This window comes from Podarcis filfolensis (genome assembly GCF_964270895.1).
Source record: "Podarcis filfolensis genome assembly, chromosome: 16".
In the NCBI taxonomy this organism is placed as follows: domain Eukaryota; kingdom Metazoa; phylum Chordata; class Lepidosauria; order Squamata; family Lacertidae; genus Podarcis; species Podarcis filfolensis.
This window is the reverse complement of record NC_139620.1, coordinates 21,978,392-21,996,833: the sequence shown is the minus strand read 5'-3', so window position 1 is coordinate 21,996,833 and position 18,442 is coordinate 21,978,392. Positions and strand designations below refer to the sequence as shown.

The window sequence follows — 18,442 nt, the reverse complement described above, 5'->3', positions numbered from 1 at the left end:
ACAAGTGCCTATCTGTAACAGCAAAAATGATACCTTATTCCATCAGTGTGACATTACTGTACTTTGGAACTCCTTGCTTATTGATATAATGCAGCCACCATCATTGTATTCTTTAAGACAGATGCCTGATGAAAACTATTCTGTTTTGGATGACCTATTCTGTTACAACTGTTCTTAATTTTGTTATAGATGTTTTCTTATCATGCTCTCTTACCCTGAGCGGTTTTCCAGAGCTGAGCTCTGGAGCTGCCCTCAGCTACTAGCGCCATGTTTTTCCATCTCTGATACCTGATTGTGGTCTTGCTTCTCCTCCTCTTCCACAGGAATGTTTTACTCCATTCATCAATGGCAGCTTCTTTGAACACGACGGGCAGCCCTACTGCGAGGTGCATTACCATGAGCGCCGCGGCTCGCTGTGCTCCGGCTGCCAGAAGCCCATCACAGGCCGCTGCATCACTGCGATGGCCAAGAAATTTCACCCTGAGCACTTCGTCTGTGCCTTCTGTCTCAAGCAGCTCAACAAAGGAACCTTCAAGGAGCAGAACGACAAGCCCTACTGTCAGAACTGCTTCGTGAAACTCTTCTGCTAAGGCCAACATTCAGCATCGTTTTTGTTGCCTTTCCAGGAAACCTTGACTCTTTGGACATTGCCACAATTTGGCAACCTGTGGCCTTGGTGGGCTAATCTAGGAGAAGAGGAGGAGTGTGTGTGGGTGTGTGGGTGTGTGTGTGTGTGTGTGTGTGTGTGTGTGTCAGGGTGGGGTGGGATGGGATGGGGCAGGATGAGATGCTTACCACTGCTCTGGAAAAGTGGTAAATCCAGAGAACGAATCACATTGGACCATTCACTTAGAAGCTGTATTTTAGCAAGGAGATGGTGAGACTGCCATTGATGCACCAGATGGACAGCTTAGCCAAACCGAGGCAGTTTGAGTGGGAGGCTCTGTTTGGTTGTGGTGGTTGGTTGATCAGTTGATTGGTTGCATTGGTAGCAAAGGTTCAGGCAGTCAAATAAAAATGGTTTGGGTTTCAGCTTGGGGGCAGTGGAATTTAATTCTCCTCCCCAAGAATGCTAAAATAGTCAGGAGGGCTGAGAACCCCATATGGATTCTACTTAGAAATGGGGAATGGGAAGGGCTGTAGCTCAGTGGTAGAGCATCTGCTTTGCATGCAGAAGGCCCCAGGTTCAGTCCCTGGCATCTCCAGGTAGAGCTGGGAGAGACTCCCTGTCCGAAAACATAGCTGCTGCCAGTCAGTGAGGACAGTACTGAGCTTGATAGACCAATGGTCTGACTCAGTATAAGGCAGGTTCCCGTTTTACTAAGTTGCCTCTCCCAAGAACACTGTGAAGGGTCAAAAGAGAGCAGAGAACGCATCTTGCAGTCCCACAATGTAGCAAGGGCCACATTGGCAGATACTGATCTGTGCAAGACTCTTGGGACTGGGTGAGCAACTTCCTTCCTGTCTGCATCCCCCTCCAGGGAGATGAGGTTCAAATGATACTGGAAAAATGCCCAACACCCCTTTTTATCACCACCTGCATGTACAGAGTGGATCACTGACTCTTGTTTGTACTTCTACTCTTTTCAAATAGGACATCTCCCCATTTGGGGATGTTAATTTCGCCACCATTGCTGCCATCCACTCCTGAGAAATCATGAGAGTGAAAGTGTGCTCAGTGGGGCGGAAGTGGTATTTGTTTTATATGACAATCCAGAGAAGCAAGGCATCCCAGCCTTTCCAGGTTTTAGGCAGGGATGTAGCCTGTGTTGTGATTTTCTCCCAAAAGGCAAGAGAAGCTTCATTTAACAGCATTGACTTCTTTTGCTTGTCTCTCTCTCTTGCAATCACAAGCACATCTCTCACTCATGTGAAATATGCCCTAGAGAAACACAGTTCTGAGCAATAATTCTTTTTCTATTGACATAGTAAGTTTCTCAGTGTGTGTGTGTGGGTGTTCTTTCTCTCTTCTTGCCTCTCGTGGTTTTTATGTCTGTGTGTGAGAGAGAGCGCGCGAATGACTTTTACTATCAAAGTGAATACTGTGTGTTTGGGGGAGATGCTGATTTCTACATTGAGTCTTGAATTCATAACAAAATGACTTTTAAATCTCTTGTATTGAAAATTTTAGTTTTTTGAAATGATTTTCAACAGATGACTTTCATACCTGACAATGTCTGGGCAGGGCCCTGGTTGTGCTGGTTCCTGCACCCGCAAGCCTTTGGTGCTTTGTTAAACACAACTATTAACATGACAAGTATTGTCTTTTTAAAACTGGGGTGGGAGAGGGGGAATGTGCAAGGAGCGTGTATGTGTGGTTTTACTTCATTTTTGCCTATTAAGTAGCTTTTCTATTGATCAGAGCTCAACTGGAACAGATTTCTTTTTTAAAAAAATAACTTGTAAACTGCTGTATTTGGAATTGTTTGCCTTTCTCTCAAAATCAGAGCTGCAGATTTTTTTTGAAGCGAGTCTTAAGTTACTCCAGCAGGGAGAAAGAGCTCAAATCTTACACGTTTGGTGTCAAGCTTCATAATCTGTTTCAGAAGCTGACGCTGAGCCTGTGGTCTGAGCCCTCCCATACATAGTGTTAACATAGTTGACCAGCCTTTTATTTTTGCCCAAGTGTGCCATTATTCAACTTTGCAGTGTGAGACTGCTGTGCTAGTGTATGCCACAGTGTGTATGTGCACACACTGCTGTACCTATGTGTCCTCTGGTGCCTTTACCTCTTGTCTACTGAGCCAGGGAGCAGGCAGCAGTATGGCATGGGAGGTGTTGGCAGAAACACACTTTTGTCTCTGCCGATCTTCTGGGCCGTGTGTAACTCCACGTGCGATGCTTTGCAAGCCTTGACAATCTGCTGATGCCAGCATTTTTCAAAGCGCTGCAAACTGTGCTTTGCACTGCAAACCCCCTTTGGCCCCAATGCGCCTTTACATGCCCTGTGGGTGTGGTTTGGTGGGATGAATGAGGGAGGCCTGGCGGGCTGGAGGCTCTGTAGCCAGGCCTGTGGATCCTCATACTCCAGCCCAGGAGTGCCATCAATTCCTATTGCCTCTCTTGCATGTGGTCCCCTCCACCGCTGCAAGCTGGCCATTTGTATATTGGCGCCAGCAGGCTGTCCTGAAAGCTCATGTCTGGATCGCTCAACTTCTATTCACATGTGCTTGCTTCGCCACCACATAACCATACCAAGCACCCAGGCAAGCCAAAGTAATATTGAGCTTTTCTCAAACAGCTGGGGCAGGCAGGGAAGAGCCATGATTTTGTATAGCTGTTTCCATAACTTTTCTGTACCTGCTTGCCTCTGTAAACTGGGAATTTCACATGGGGGTGGAGAACAGGATCTCAGGCAGAGGACAGAGAAGGGTGGGGATGGACTGAGCTGGGTGTGCTGGGCCACCAGCTCCACATCCCATAAGCTAGCCTGCTGCCCTCAACTGCAGCAGAAGATGCTCCCACTCACCAGCGTTGAAGTCTGATTCAGCTGCCACTCTGGTCAGCTTTGTTTTTTATCTGGAATGGGAAGCGGCACTATTTTGTCCTTTGCGACTGGAGCTGGCCTTGGTTGGGGAATGATGAAAAACAATATTGGACAAAAAGTCTGTCAGCTGGTGAAGTGATTCTGAGAGCGGCTGAGTGGGTCTTTCAGTTTTGTGGGAGAGGAAAGCCTGCATTGTTTTGCTGGTACCAGGCTGCTCAGGTTATAAAGGATTGTGTGAAGTTGGGCCTTTTGGAAGTCTGGGATGTTGTTGTTTTTTCTGTATCTGGGCATGATGAGGTATTGCAATCTGAGGGAATGGCCTGGTGCTGCCTCTGATGGGTGTCAGATGAAGATACACCATTGTTTTTTCTGAAAATACCCACTCTGCTACCATAGCTTTGTGACATTTTAGGCCTGGGGCGCGGTTTCTTTCTTTCTTTCTTTCTTTCTTTCTTTCTTTCTTTCTTTCTTTCTTTCGTTTAACTTTTTAAAATGCATCAGAATGAAGTGGGTCTCAATTAAAGCTTCAACAGATCTTCTGGGAAGGAGGAAGAGGAGAGATTCTCCTGTGGAATGACATTTCTCTCCCCTCTTCCTGTTTTCCCCTTTTGTAAACTTCTAACTCTGCTGGTTTTTTACCCCACTTTTAAAATTCCTGTGATGATGCTAATAAATTTTATGATAATTTTCAGTGTCATTGGTTGTGGCCTTTCTTAAATAAACAGTAAAAAAACAAACCCCCCCCTTTCATAATAAAACAGCAAATATAACAGCATACAAACCCGCACGTTTCAGTACAGTAAATATAACATTAATTATGTTGCATCTCCTGGCAAGGGGCTTGACAGTTTCACTTTGGACCTAGAAACACCCTTCTCATGATGTTGCTTTCAATCCCTCTCCTGAAGCTGCCTACAAGGCTTTGAAAGGCATGGGGCTGGGACAGCTGGAAACACCTCTCCCATGATGTTGTTGCACCATAAAATACTTTACCATTTTATTTCTGCATTGGGGGGAAGGGGTAAAGCCAGCCAGCAACTTACGCAGGGGCTACGTTCCAGGGATCACACCTAAAGCCAAAATTGGGTTCAATGGAGTATAGGATTGCCCAAAGTCTTATTTCTTGTACTCCCACCCCCTTTCCATTTTTTAAAACATTTTTTTTTGCCAAGCGTGTAAATGGGCACAAGTTAACTGCATAAGTTGTGGGTTTACTGAATTTAACCTTCTGATCTCAAGTCTTTCCTTTGGGCTCACTTACTGGCCTTGGGGAATTCACTATGCTAGAAGCAAGGGGTTATCATCCTACATGTACTAGCAATATTGTAGGGAAGGGCCTTCACTGTGAAACAGAGTATCTGCCTTGCGTGCAGAAGGTCTGGGAAGCTCTCCTGCATGAACCCCTGGAGAGCTGCTACCAGCCTTAAATATTTAGTAATGTCTTTTTATATTTTAATGTTTAGTAACTTGGCGTTTGCAAAGTATAAACTGCTTGGAAGCCTAAGAGGTATAGTAGAATTAGTAGGTTTCATTTAGTGAGGAACTGCAACCTTTCATGATCCAGAACAAACTTCTCTGAGGTCCTGTTGAGTGCTTTTAAAAATTCCTATTCTTTCATATAGTATCACAGAGTTGAAAGAATCCCAAAGGGTCATATAGTCCAACCCCCGGCAATACAGGAATTCTAAGAAATGACTGACAGGTGGCCACCCAACTGCTGCTTAAAAACCTTCATTGAAGGGAGAGTTCACCACCTTCCAAGGTCATATGTGGAATGTTCCACTGCCAAAACAGCTTTTGCCCTCAGAAAGCTTTCCCCCCTAATGTTCAGCTGGAATTTCCTTTCTTGTATTTTGCATCTGTTGGTTCAGATCCTCTCATCTGGAGCAGCAGGAAACAAGCTTGCTGTATCTTCCATGGGGCAGCCCTTTGGATAGTTGGAAGATGGCTCATATTTACATGTGTTTGTAAATCTATACACGTACTTAAGTTGCAAGTCCCTGCCTATATTGTTTTATTTTTTAAATTGTTCTTACAGCGAAATATTGTTTAATCATTTTTGTAAACCGCTTTGAGGTTTTCCCCTACAATCAAGAGGTATATAAGTCTGTCTGATGAAATAAATAAATATATTTGTAGCCTAGATCAGAGGTTTTCAACCTTTTGGGGCCCATGGCTCCCGTGACCAAACTATAATCTTTCTGTGGCACCCCTGTGGGACTTGGGAGCCCAGTTATGTCACCCCTTGCCTGCAGAGCTGGCAGCCCTCATCCTTTTTTGAACACCCTTCCCTTGTGGAGTGTTCCCTCATCCTCCTCTCCTCTCTCCCCTCTCCTTGGAACTTCTCTGGGCAGCCACAGTTGCTGCTCCTGGTCTTTAAGCCGTCCCCCACTGCAAAGAGAGGTGCCTCCTCACACTGCCCCACAAGGGCCTGGGAAGCGCCCCTGGCCAGCCCCAGAGGCACCATTCGCCTGGGAAGTTTGTAGCCAGGACTGCTACAACAAACAGCCAGGCTCTGTTGTAAACAAAAATCTGCCCTTTTCCCCTTATGGGGTATCCAAGAGCCCATATAGAGTCCTTACGTAGGTTCCCTATTGGTAGGAGAAAATAACAGAGGCCAACCAGAGAATATTGAGAAGCAAAGCAGCTAGTAAGCCTGATCTTTATTGATCTGTTGCAACAGGGTCCTCACTCACCACACACATGAGGGAAGAGGAAGCCAGAACAATGGTGCTCAAGGCCTTTGTTGTTGTTGTTTAGTCATTTAGTCGTGTCCGACTCTTCGTGACCCCATGGACCAGAGCACGCCAGGCACTTCTGTCTACCACTGCCTCCCGCAGTTTGGTCAGACTCATGTTTGTAGCTTCGAAGACACTATCCAACCATCTCGTCCTCTGTCGTCCCCTTCTTCTTGTGCCCTCCATCTTTCCCAACATCAGGGTCTTTTCCAGGGAGTCTTCTCTTCTCATGAGGTGGCCAAAGTATTGGAGCCTCAGCTTCACGATCTGTCCTTCCAGTGAGCACTCAGGGCTGATTTCCTTAAGAATGGATAGGTTTGATCTTCTTGCAGTCCATGGGACTCTCAAGAGTCTCCTCCAGCACCATAATTCAAAAGCATCAATTCTTCGACGATCAGCCTTCTTTATGGTCCAGCTCTCACTTCCATACATCACTACTGGGAAAACCATAGCTTTTACTATACGGACCTTTGTTGGCAAGGTGATGTCTCTACTTTTTAAGATGCTGTCTAGGTTGGTCATTGCTTTCCTCCCAAGAAGCAGGCGTCTCTTAATTTCGTGGCTGCTGTCACCATCTGCAGTGATCATGGAGCCCAAGAAAGTAAAATCTCTCACTGCCTCCATTTCTTCTCCTTCTATTTGCCAGGAGGTGATGGGACCAGTGGCCATGATCTTCGTTTCAAGGCCTTAGATAGACATTTTGAAATTGCCACCCTGTAGATCAAGACCACCCCCAGAAACATCATCACAGAAGGGGTGTAGCTCAAGACCACCACCCCAGATACATCATACCTATATCTCAGAAAAGGCAGTCTAAAACAGAAATTTGAATGTTGTTTATCTCCTGTCTGGCAGGTTACTTGATTGGATGCCCTGCTTACTTGATTGGATACCCCGGGGAGCTTGGCCAGTCTTTTGTAATGATAAATACTTTGTAATGATAAATACTTAGTTTCTGAGTCAGATCACAGGCTCACCCTATTCAAACCTTAAGACAGGATTTGTCAATGGGGAGGCTTTTCCATTTTCCTTTGACCTTGCAGAGAAAACATTTGGTCAGTTTGGGAATCAAAAATGGTTCCTGGTCGGTCTTCCTGTGCTGATCTATGTACGTGCTTGACTGGTACACTTATGAACATTTAACATATATCTAAGACCTCAAAATAGGGACGCGGGTGGCGCTGTGGGTTAAACCACAGAGCCTAGGACTTGCCGATCAGAAGGTCGGCGGTTCGAATCCCCGTGACTGGGTGAGCTCCCGTTGCTCAGTCCCTGCTCCTGCCAACCTAGCAGTTCGAAAGCACCTCAAAGTGCAAGTAAAAAATAGGTACCGCTCCGGCAGGAAGGTAAACGGCGTTTCTGTGCACTGCTCTGGTTCACCAGAAGTGGCTTAGTCATGCTGGCCATATGACCCAGAAGCTGGACGCCGGCTCCCTCGGCCAATAAAGCGAGATGAGCGCCGCAACCCCAGAGTCGGTCACGACTGGACCTAATGGTCAGGGTTCCCTTTACCTTTAAGACCTCAAAATTCCTATCACACAGCCATGCAAGCCTTTGAGAGGCAGAGAAGCAAGAGGGCATCAGAGGAAAGGAGGGAAAGAAAGAAGGACAGAGGCCAGTGTTGCCCGCAGCACCCCTGACCATTCAAGGCACCCTGATTGAAAACCACTGGCCTATATAGTTCTCTCTACATCTATGTGCGTTTCTGCCCCAGCAGGGGGAGCATGCCTCTCTCAGCCTGCACAGCTACGAAAGCTTCCTCTCCCTTTAAAAGGCGGGAGAGGAAGTTTCTGGGTATTTGGAAGGATGGCTCTTTATGCCAATGAGAGCTGAGAATAGCTCTCTCCCTCCCCCTCCCCACGCTCTCTCGCCGCTTCTTTTCATCATCGACAGACCTGTCCAATCCGCAGCGAGAGGAAGGGGGAGGAGGAAGCTGTTGCTCGCCGCCGATTGGCCGCGACGGTCGGGGATGTTATAAAAGCGTGGGGCGGGGGCGGGGCCAGTTCTTTTGCTCCACGGAGGCCTCGTGAGGTAGGTGTGTGGCTGGCGGCGGGCCGGGGAGGCCTTTGGGGCCTAGGTTGGGGCCGGGCCTAACCAGAGCCTCTTTTGTCTGTCCTCTGTAGAGAAACACCGGAGTCTTTAAACCGCTGCCGTGCGATCCTTGGGTCACCGCGATGCCCAGGGAAGACCGAGCCACGTGGAAGTCAAACTACTTCCTCAAGATCATCGTGAGTCCTTCTGCTGGCTTGGGCGAGGGGAAACAGGGCTGATGCTCGTATTTCTCCCGTTGGAAACCTTTTCTCTGTGGCTCAAGTGAAAAACAAGAAAAAAGATGCCGGCGACGGTGTCTCTGAGCATGTACAAAGTACCATTAGTTTCTAGCATCCATTAGGTGCCCCATAAAATAAATCCTTTGGGCGCCGTGTAGAATACGAAAATAAGATTTAAGAAGAACACTGGCTCACTATTATTATTATTTATCACTTCATGGAATTTATCTCGTGCTTGATTTTTAAAACAGCGACAACCCTTAAAGCAGCTAGTGATAAGATATCGTCATCAATAGGTCTAACAAAAAGAGCCTTGCTGGACAAGGCCAGTGTTCCATCTTAGTTCAGCATGAAACCCACAAGCAGGATTTGAGCTCAACAGCCCTTTCCCCTTGTGTGGTTTACAGGAACTGGTATTCCGAGGCATTGCTCCCTCAGACTCTGGAGGCAGAGCATAAGCACCTTACATTACACCTTGCAGGAATCATGTAATTAATTCCAAGAGAGATGCCTATGATTATAAGTACATTGTATGATTTGCCCCGAAAGCTATTGGGCACAGAAATTAAGTTGGGAAAGTAATAAGCAGTAGGAGATGCATTGAAGGCTTCTTTCACCAGGTAGAGAGCGCTTTTTTAAAAAAAGTAATTATTGTAATCAGAAAGCAGTACAGTCTGCTCTGGTGAAAGTAATCCTCTTTGTATATTCTGCAAAAAACTTAAGTTTCAAAAGCAGCAGCAGGAATAACAATAGACTATTAAAAAATACTTCTGTATGTACAGGATGCTTTTCTATTTAAGTTGAGTGTATAAGACCAAAGGCCCATCTGTCCAAAATACTATTTTCATAGTGGCCAACCAGATGCTAATGGGAAGCCTGCATGCAGGGCACAAGCACAACTCTGCCCACTTGTTACAGTATTCTGAATGATATTGTCTCCATGATTAGTAGCTGCTAATAGCCTTATTCTCCATGAATCTGTTGATTCCCCATTTAAAACAGCCAAAGTTGGTGGCCATCACTGAATAGTCCAGCAAATTCTGTGGGCTCAACACACCATACAGCTCTGTCCTTACGTTGCAGCATCGTCTCAAGTCTGGAATGTTGGAGTCTTAAGAATAAGGATCTCTCAGTGCATATAGAATAATGTGGGATTGTAGCCAGACCCTTTCCGTGATGCATGGTTGGAGCAGGGCTCAGATGTACTATCATATTGCAGTATCCGAGATCATAATATGAGAAGCAGGAATCTGATGGTCCCTCTGAGCGTGTACAGTAAAGGGTGACCACAGTTGGCCCATAGATCATAATCAGCATAAATTTGTCTACAGCAGGCATGTCCAAACAGTAGATCGTGATCTACTGGTAGATCCCCGGCTGATCCTGGTAGATTGTGGGACTCTTATCGATCATAGGATTAAATAAAGTTTACCGAAAGTTAACAAATAAAAGTTGAAGTACTCGGGGCAATCCTACCCTTAAAAAAGCTGCTCAACTCAGGGCAATCCACCCGCCCCATGCACACTTCCTCCAATGACAATGGGTAGATCACTGCCAGTTTTTTTTATACTGGGAGTAGATAACAGTCTGTTGGGAGTTGGACGTGCCTGGTCTACAGGACTGGTGTAATAATGGGCAAGATAACGTATGTGAAACCCTGAATGCACAAAAATGCTAAGTATTGTTACTGTTACTAATTTGACTATATGCAGAATTTTGTACGTGTTCAGAGTGATTCGTATGTGTTAACTTGATTGTGTGCCACAGGGAAAGCCAGCACTTTATTCGGAGTTAATTTTCTAATTTAGATGTTACCCCTGTTTGATGTTTGGTATCTGCATCTTATTGCAAGCAGACAGTGTGCCAGCTCTTAAGTTTGAAAAGGTTTTCTCAGGGTTTGCTTTCTTTCCGCAGCAACTCTTGGACGACTATCCAAAATGCTTCATTGTGGGAGCAGACAATGTCGGTTCCAAGCAGATGCAGCAAATCCGCATGTCCTTGCGTGGGAAAGCCGTGGTCCTGATGGGGAAGAACACCATGATGCGCAAGGCAATCCGGGGACATCTGGAAAACAACCCTGCTCTGGAAAAGTTAGTGATGCAGCATTTCCTAGATTCCTTTGCATTAGCTGTAAAAAAATTGCATTTTTAAAATAAGATTGAGCCAGTAAGTCCTTTGTTCAAAGTGTTCTTGAGCTGCAAATTCACTAGATGACCCTCTTATCAGTCTCGCGGCCAATCTCTGCAGTATAGGGATAATACTGTCCTACCTTAAAGGGTTGTTGCAAAGGTTATTGAGAGCATGTATGTAAAATTTGTTAATTCTACAGCTGGATGTTATTGTTACCTGCCTATAATTTTTGTTTGTTTATAAAGAAATCAGGTTAGAAATGATGTTGCTAATAGAACATGCCTTGTTTCTCGTTAGGCTTCTGCCTCATATCCGTGGTAATGTGGGCTTCGTGTTCACCAAGGAGGATCTGACTGAAATCAGGGACATGTTGTTGGCCAACAAGGTAAGTGGTAACCACTTAGGAGGAAGAGAGTGGCTCTTTGCACCTAAATTGCCCCAACCTGGTGGTCTGCAGATGTTATAGAGTACATCTGATATAACAACAACAACAATTTATTATTTATACCCCAGCCATCTGGCTGGGTTTCCCCAGCCACATTGGGCGGCTGCCAACAAAATATTAATACATTAAAACATCAGTCATTAAAAACTTCCCTAAACAGGGCTGCCTTCAGATGTCTTCTAAAAGTCAGATAATTGTTTATTTCCTTGACATCTGATGAGAGGTCATTCCACAGGGCGGGCGCCACCACTGAGAAGACCCTCTGCTTGGTTCCCTGTAACCTCACTTCTCACAGTGATGGAACCACCAGAAGGCCGTTGGAGCTGGACCTCAGTGATAAGGAAATAATAAGAGCTTGCTGGATTAGGCCAATATAGTCCAGTGTCCTGTTCTTACAGTTGCCAAGCAGATCCTCAAGTGGGACTTGAGTGAAAGGACACTCCCCTCCTGTGGTTTCCAGCAACTAGAATTCAGAAGCTTACTGCCTCCAGTAGTGGAAAAACAGCAGTCACTGTGGCTAATAGCCATTAATAGCCTTATCCATTAATTTATTAAATTGTCTTTAAAAGCCTCCCATGTTGGGGACCATCACTGCCTCCTGTGGGAGCGAAATTCCATAGTTAATGGCACCTCTTTGAAGAAGTACTTTATTCGGTCCTGAATCCTCCCAACATTCAGTGCCAAGGCTGACTTGGGTTTTTTTCCTCCCTCAGGTACCAGCTGCTGCTCGTGCAGGTGCCATTGCCCCCTGTGAGGTCACTGTGCCAGCTCAAAACACCGGCCTTGGCCCTGAGAAGACCTCCTTTTTCCAGGCTTTGGGCATCACCACCAAGATCTCCAGAGGCACCATTGAAATTCTGGTGAGTACTTAGTGGCTGTCTATGGTGATTGTGCTTACACTTCTATTGCTTTTTTTTTAAAAAAAAGTTAGATACCTTGGGTTTTCATGAGAAGAAGGGCAAGTTATAAGGGGTGTCAGGAGAAGGAGCAATAATAGTAATGTATACTCCCAAGGCTGGAAGGATAAACACCCATTTGGTGGTCTGAAGATCTCACTGACCTTTCTACGTTTGAACGTGTATCTTAACCATTGTCAATCTTGTTTGGCTTGTAGGGCAGCTTATATTAATAAATTGTCTTAAGTGTGTATAGGGGGTTATTGTTTTCTTTGTGATTACATGATATATTTTTGTGTTTCTATATTGTAAACCGCCCTGTGTTCCTTGAATGAAGGGCAATATGTAAGTGTAAAATAATAAGTCAGGAATGATTTATTGTTTTTATTGATAACATGAGCTGATTATGTTTCTTTCCTTTTGTTAATTTTTCAAAATATAAATGGTGTGTGTGAATGCAAAAGTACGTGACATGACTCACTGTTTGAAATGAATGAAGCAGAGGGGCCAAGAGGGACTTGGCCTTAGCCAGCCTGACAGGAGAGCGTGTTGTTTTCTCCTTTCAGCACTTCTGACTCAGCTGGACTAAACATACATCACCTTGCTGGGATGGTGTACAATTCTTGTTCTTGTAAAGAAGTTGCTGTTGAATTTGCTGGTTTTTGTCCCCCTCTTGTTTCTCAGAGTGATGTGCAGTTGATCAAGACCGGAGACAAAGTGGGTGCCAGCGAAGCCACCTTGCTGAACATGTTGAACATCTCCCCCTTCTCCTTTGGGCTCGTCATCCAGCAGGTGTTTGATAATGGCAGCATTTACAGCCCTGAAGTCCTGGACATCACTGAAGAGACCCTGCATGGGCGCTTCTTGGAAGTAAGTGATGCCTCTTTTGATTTGCATGGACAAGTGGTCTGCCTTCGCTTGGTGTGGTCTGATTCAGTGGAAGGCAGATTTGTTGTGCCTGAAGTTTGCCACCCCATATCCACTTATCCTAGGAGTAAAGTCCCACTGAATTTGATAGGATTTCTGAAAAGGCATGTATAGGATTGTGCTGTGAGTGTTCCAGAAGTAGCTCTGAAAATTGATTCCTTTGTATGGGTGTGTACCTAGTTTGAAGTCACTAGACTACAGTTGGGAAGTAAAAATGCCAGTTGTTGTTTATTTTGCATTGTGAATTTGGGAGAGTACAGGGAGCGCCTAAAACATATTGGAATTGCCATGGGATGAACAGGAGTAAAGACGTGCACTTTTTCTCCTACCAGGGTGTTCGCAATGTTGCCAGTGTTTGCCTGCAAATTGGCTACCCGACAGTTGCCTCTGTGCCCCACTCCATCATCAATGGGTACAAACGAGTCCTGGCTGTGGCTGTAGAGACTGATTACTCTTTCCCATTAGCTGACAAGGTAAGGATGATGATATGTTGAACTGGATGATGAGTGCATAATGTTGAATTGGCAAGAGTGGTTCCAGTGGCTACAGCTTTCCTTTTTGTATGTGTGCATATATTATTTGAATTTTACATATAAACATAATGGAGAGCAAGCTAACATGGCATGCATCAAGGTACAACTTCGAAACATTACCTAACACCCAAGCACATCAGGTGCTCTGCTACAATTATATTGTTCGTTTTGAAATTATTAGGTATAGTAATAAGTCTGCAAACCCCGAAGTCCTTGAATTCTCTGTTGTCAGTTTAACACCAGACAGCTTAAGATTCTGAAATTCACAGGTGTGGAAGTTGTAGTATTGCCCTCCCTCAAAAAAAATAATTTAAAAAAATCACATTTTTCACACTAAACCTTATGTGTGAACTGCAACTTAATCTGGTTTCTTGTGATTGTAGTCTTTGAGGCAGGTTTTGCAGAAAGTTTGGAGAAGCCCACGGGAAAATTCTACCACAAGTTCCTCCAACTCTTTGGTTCCTCCAAACCTCCTCCCCCCCCCCCAAGCTGTTTTAGGCACCAAAATCCCATTAGCCCCATCAAGTGTGGGTTAGGGATGATAGGAGTTGTAGTTCAGACACACCTGGAGGGTCAATAGTTCCCCACGCCTTCAAATGTGATCCAACATAAATAGGGAGATTGTTTGGAGGAGAGCTCAAGTCTATTTTTGAATCGGGGTGGGGAATCCTTTTCACCTGTAGGGCTATATTTGCTTCTGATGGTGGTGCACATACCAGTGGTGGGAAGGGCAAGAGACAAAAGTGGGTAGAGCAACAAATGCAGATTTTACCTTCCTTTGCAGTACATTAGTTTCTACACACACATGTGCACCCCTCTCCATCCAGGCAAACATGATCCGAGTTCAAGTGACACATTCCTGCCAGCAGAAACCATTCATGGCACAAAGTGCCAGTGGGGGATGTATGAAGCTGACCTTGCTTTTTTTTAATTTCTCCACAGGTAAAGGCCTTCCTGGCTGACCCTTCTGCTTTTGTGACTGCTGCCCCTGTGGCAGCTGAGGTTGCAGCTCCCGCTGCAGCAGCCCCAGCCAAGGTGGAGGCCAAGGAGGAGTCTGAAGAGTCTGACGAGGACATGGGATTCGGTCTCTTTGACTAACTTTCAGAGTTTTGTTGCCAATCAGTCGGAGCAGAGTGAAACAATAAAATAAAAGTACTTCTCTACACACCCATGTCGCATTATCATTCTTGGTTAGTCCTCTGCCAGGGGGAACTATCAACTTCTCTCCTTCAGTTGCATATGGCAGGGCTATGCAACTGAATGCATGCCTGGTCCACAATCAGTGACCTCCCCCTTCCACAATTCAGGGGACCACCTCCTTCCACAATTCTAGCCCTCCCTGATCTGAAGTAACAAGGCTTTCAGAATTTTTTTTCCAGCTCGGGAAGCTTGGAATGATCTGCAGTTTTGCAGATCAAAGAGTAGTTTCGTCCTGGGCCTCTTACTCCCTTGAGCAGAAAACTTAAGGGAGGGATATGTAAATCTGAGATAAGGAACCTTTGGACTAGAAGATGTTGCTGGAATGGGGTGAAACCCCAGCATTTCTCATTCTTTGCCCCACGGAGGTGAAGAATAGGTAATATCCTATATCGTATGTATGTACACAAGTATTTTCAAGCTGCTTTTCCAGACAAGTCCAGCCTATCTTAGGTGTTGTGAGGATAAAATGAGGGAAGGAGAACCATATGTATTCTACCTTCAGCTTCATTCAGGGAAAAGGTTTGGGTATATTGTGAGTGAGTGAAGAATATGGCAACCACTGTGGGGAAATGGATGTTTACTTTGAATCAGCAGGGTGGCTATCACACACCCCTACCTACCTAGCAGGGATAGGCTTGAGGGAAGTTAGGGATACTTCCTAGTAATTGCGAGAGATGTAGCTGTTACAGTCTGTTGAAACAAGCAGTATTGTGCTGCCAGTTTGTCAAAGCCTTTGTAGATTGAAATCCTAGCTTTTACTCCATCCTGAGCTTGTTTTTTCTCCTCCCTCCCATTCCCTTTTCCTTTGGTGCTGTCTCAGACACTACCGTTCAATGTCAAATCATCTTCCTGATAAGCCACTTTGGAAACTTTTTATGCCTTGGGAGTGGCACAACTTGCCCCCTATTACTAATAAACAGTCATCCACAGAAGTTTATACCATAGCAAATTTTTTATTTTTAATTAGAGTTGACAAGACTGAGAATTAACGGGGGTAATTTACAGTACTTGCAGTGGTGGCTGCTTGTAGGCCGCAGCCTCACTTTAGCTTAGCCACCACAGAAGGCGTGGTAAAAGGAGGAGGAGCCTTACTTAGCTTACGTCAGCCTGCCTCGCTCCTCCCCTCCGTCTTCTAACAGCTCAGCAAGAAACTTCGTGACGCCATTAAGCTGCGCCCAACGCTCCCCGGAAGTGAGGGAGAATTATTTCCGGGTTGGAGCCGGCGCTATGGCGGCTGACACGCAGGTGGGTGCTGCTTGAGGCGAGGCGAGGGGCCGTGCGAGGAGGCGAGAGGAATGGAAGCGAGCTGTGGGCAGGCGAGGGCGGAAGGCAGCGCCTCTTCCCTCTCTGGCCGTGGGGCCGCGTCCTTCCTCCCTCCGCCCAGCTGCGGAGCCCCTCGGGCAGGGCCGGGGGAGGGGGAGGTCAATAGTTGGAGCCCGTCCAGCTTGTCTGTTGGCTGTCAGAGGGGGAGAAACAGGTCCCAAGGAAGATAGGAAGCGGCTTTCTACCACGCCAGACGCCACCGAGCAAGAGCCCTTCTGCTAAAAATAAAGCAAGATTCCAGTCCTCAGGGTTCTGGAGAAAGTCCTCGTTTTAGTAGGAGCCTATCTCACGCTTAACCAGACTGTTGGTCCGTCTAGCTCAGTGTTGTTAGCTTAGCGGCGCTCCACGTTTTCAGACAATGACTCTTTCAAGCCTTGCCAGGAATTGAACCTGGTACCCTTTGCATGCAAACTAGGTTCTCTGTTGTTAAGCAAGTACCGCTCCCCAGGAACATAAGAAGCTGCCTTATCCTCATGGCTCTTCCAAACTTCCTTTTGTGCCTTGCGTCTAGGCACAGATCTGGGATTTCCAGGTCCATTTTGGAGCAGGTTTTCCCCCTCCCCCCCCCGTTTTCCCTGGGGAAACCTGCGTTTTACCACCAAATTAGAACAAATAGCAATTGGGTTTCCCCACGCATTGTTGTTTGCTCTGATGCAGTGATAAAACTGGGTTTTCCTGGTGAAAGTGGCATGGCAGTGAAACAAACAAAAAATGCACCACTGCTTAGACATGGACCTGGAAATCCCAGACCTGTGCCCAGAAAACACGGAACAAAGAGGAGTGTGGTTGAACCCTCAGACCATTGGTCCATATAGCTCAATATTGTCTGTGCAGAATGGGTTTCAGACAGAAGACATTCTGAGACGTACTTAGGGATGCCAGGGATTTTACTGCCCCTGCATCCGTTTCTTACCTGCCCGTCACCATAAGAGTTTTAAAATGTAGGGTTGAAAATAGTTAAAAACAAATTGAGCTTGGGAGCTGCTGCATGCAGAAAAAATGCTGTGTAACTGAGCCACAGTTTCTAGTTCTCATGGTTCTGAATTAAAGACTGGTTTTAAATAGAAGCATAGGAAGCTGCCTTACAATGAGTCAAATCATTGGTCCATCTAGCATAGCGTTATCTGTCTGCAATGACTGGCAGTAGCTCTTCTGGGTTTTAGACAGGGAGTCTTTCAACGCCCTACCTGGAGATGCCGGAAACTTAACCTGGAGCCTTCTGCATATAAAGTATATGCGTCACCATTGAGCTGCATCCTTTACCACTAGTTCACTATTTTCAGGCTCCAATTGTCAGTCTCTTATTTGACAGTGGGCATACCTTAGTGGCACAGCACTTGCTTTCCATTCAGAAGATACCAAGTTCAGTCCTCTCTGTTAGCCTAGGAAAAACTCCCATTGGAGGTTCTGAATAGCCTCTTCAGTTTAGCCAACATGTTGCCCTTGAGGTGGTGTTGTAGTACTCCAACTCCCATAGTTCCTGAGCATTGGTCATACTTGCTGGGGCTGATGAGAGTTGGAGTCCAACAGCATCTGGAGGGCACCATGCTGACTACTGCCAACACCACAGTTAGATGAATCAAAGATCTTACTCTGTTTAGGCCAGCTTCCTATGTGGTGACAATGTGACAAACCTGTTGGGTACCTTTGTGTTTTCTGCTAAGCGTAGTTCCTCTTGGAGCAAATGAAATTTGAGAAAACACAAAAACTATAACCACTGGAATACACTGCATTGCGACTTTCCTGCTGGGTTGCTAGGGAAACCAGACCTACAGGTAGAGCTATGGGAGAATAGAAGCAGATGGAACTGGAAACATTTAGTGGACAGACTCAGCCTGAAATAGGCTGGATTTGAATACCTCCTCTGTACCGCATAGATGGCTTTGAGCAAGCTGCTAGGAGTCAGCCTGGTCAAGCTCATAGAGTTGTTAAGGATAAAATGGGATAAAACACAGGAAAGAGCTTTATACCATGACAGGCTATTGGTCTACTCAGCTCGGTATTGGCAGTGGCTCTCTCCAGGATTTCAGACAGAAGTCCTTCCCAGCACTGCCTGGAAATGCCTGTGATTAAACCTGGGACCTTCTGCATGCAAAACAGATGCTTTGCCACTGATTTTCTGGCCCTTCAACACACACGAGCATAGGAAGATGCCTTATTTTGAGTCAGACTACTGAACCGTCTAGCTCAGTATAATGTCTATGCTGTGGGTTTCAAATAGCAGTCTTTTCCATCTTTGTCTGGAGATGCCAGATATTGAACCTGTGACCTTCTGCATACAATGCACATACTCTGCTTTCTGACCTACAGCCACCCCGTCATCCATCTCTGCCTTGGCTTGTTTTCCTGACCAAGGGTGTTATGTCAGGAGGAGGAGTTATCCAAGGGTCTTATTCATTTATTTTATTAAATTCTACTCTCTTTTTCTTGATTGGCTCCTACTAGTTGTTGGCTCACTAGGAGGCAGACCCAGGACCTGTCTGTCATATCTTT

General features: G+C 45.7%; 4 protein-coding genes across 9 annotated transcripts in view; 3 read left to right on the top strand and 1 right to left on the bottom strand.

Annotated features, from left to right (window-relative positions):
* PXN (paxillin) overlaps window positions 1-4,184 on the top strand; it is a 68,586-nt gene extending 64,402 nt beyond the window's left edge. For all 5 annotated transcript variants that reach the window (XR_014542371.1, XM_083589803.1, XM_083589802.1 and 2 more), the window contains one exon: window positions 324-4,184. Coding sequence is in view for 4 of the 5 variants with exons in the window: in XM_083589803.1 (XP_083445929.1) it covers window positions 324-590 (267 nt within the window). In the remaining variant the exon portion in view is untranslated. The remainder of the gene's footprint in view (window positions 1-323) is intronic.
* Window positions 1-18,442, bottom strand: part of SRRM4 (serine/arginine repetitive matrix 4) — a 345,117-nt gene that overhangs the window by 29,926 nt on the left and 296,749 nt on the right. The window lies entirely within an intron of this gene.
* On the top strand, window positions 8,213-14,591 carry RPLP0 (ribosomal protein lateral stalk subunit P0). Of its 2 annotated transcripts, none has more exons than XM_083590538.1 (8): window positions 8,213-8,256; window positions 8,349-8,453; window positions 10,410-10,585; window positions 10,923-11,010; window positions 11,784-11,930; window positions 12,651-12,836; window positions 13,226-13,366; window positions 14,369-14,591. In XM_083590538.1, the coding sequence occupies exons 2-8, from the start codon at window positions 8,400-8,402 to the stop codon at window positions 14,522-14,524; spliced, it is 948 nt and encodes a 315-aa protein (XP_083446664.1). In that variant the 5' UTR covers window positions 8,213-8,256; window positions 8,349-8,399; the 3' UTR covers window positions 14,525-14,591. The 2 variants fall into 2 exon arrangements, with proteins under 2 accessions (XP_083446664.1, XP_083446663.1); XM_083590537.1 differs by having other exon boundaries at window positions 8,235-8,256; window positions 8,349-9,825; window positions 10,114-10,585.
* Window positions 15,794-18,442, top strand: part of GCN1 (GCN1 activator of EIF2AK4) — a 66,868-nt gene continuing 64,219 nt past the window's right edge. Inside the window, exon 1 of the mRNA XM_083589551.1 lies at window positions 15,794-15,871. Within this exon, the coding sequence (XP_083445677.1) occupies window positions 15,854-15,871 (18 nt within the window). The 5' untranslated portion in view covers window positions 15,794-15,853. The remainder of the gene's footprint in view (window positions 15,872-18,442) is intronic.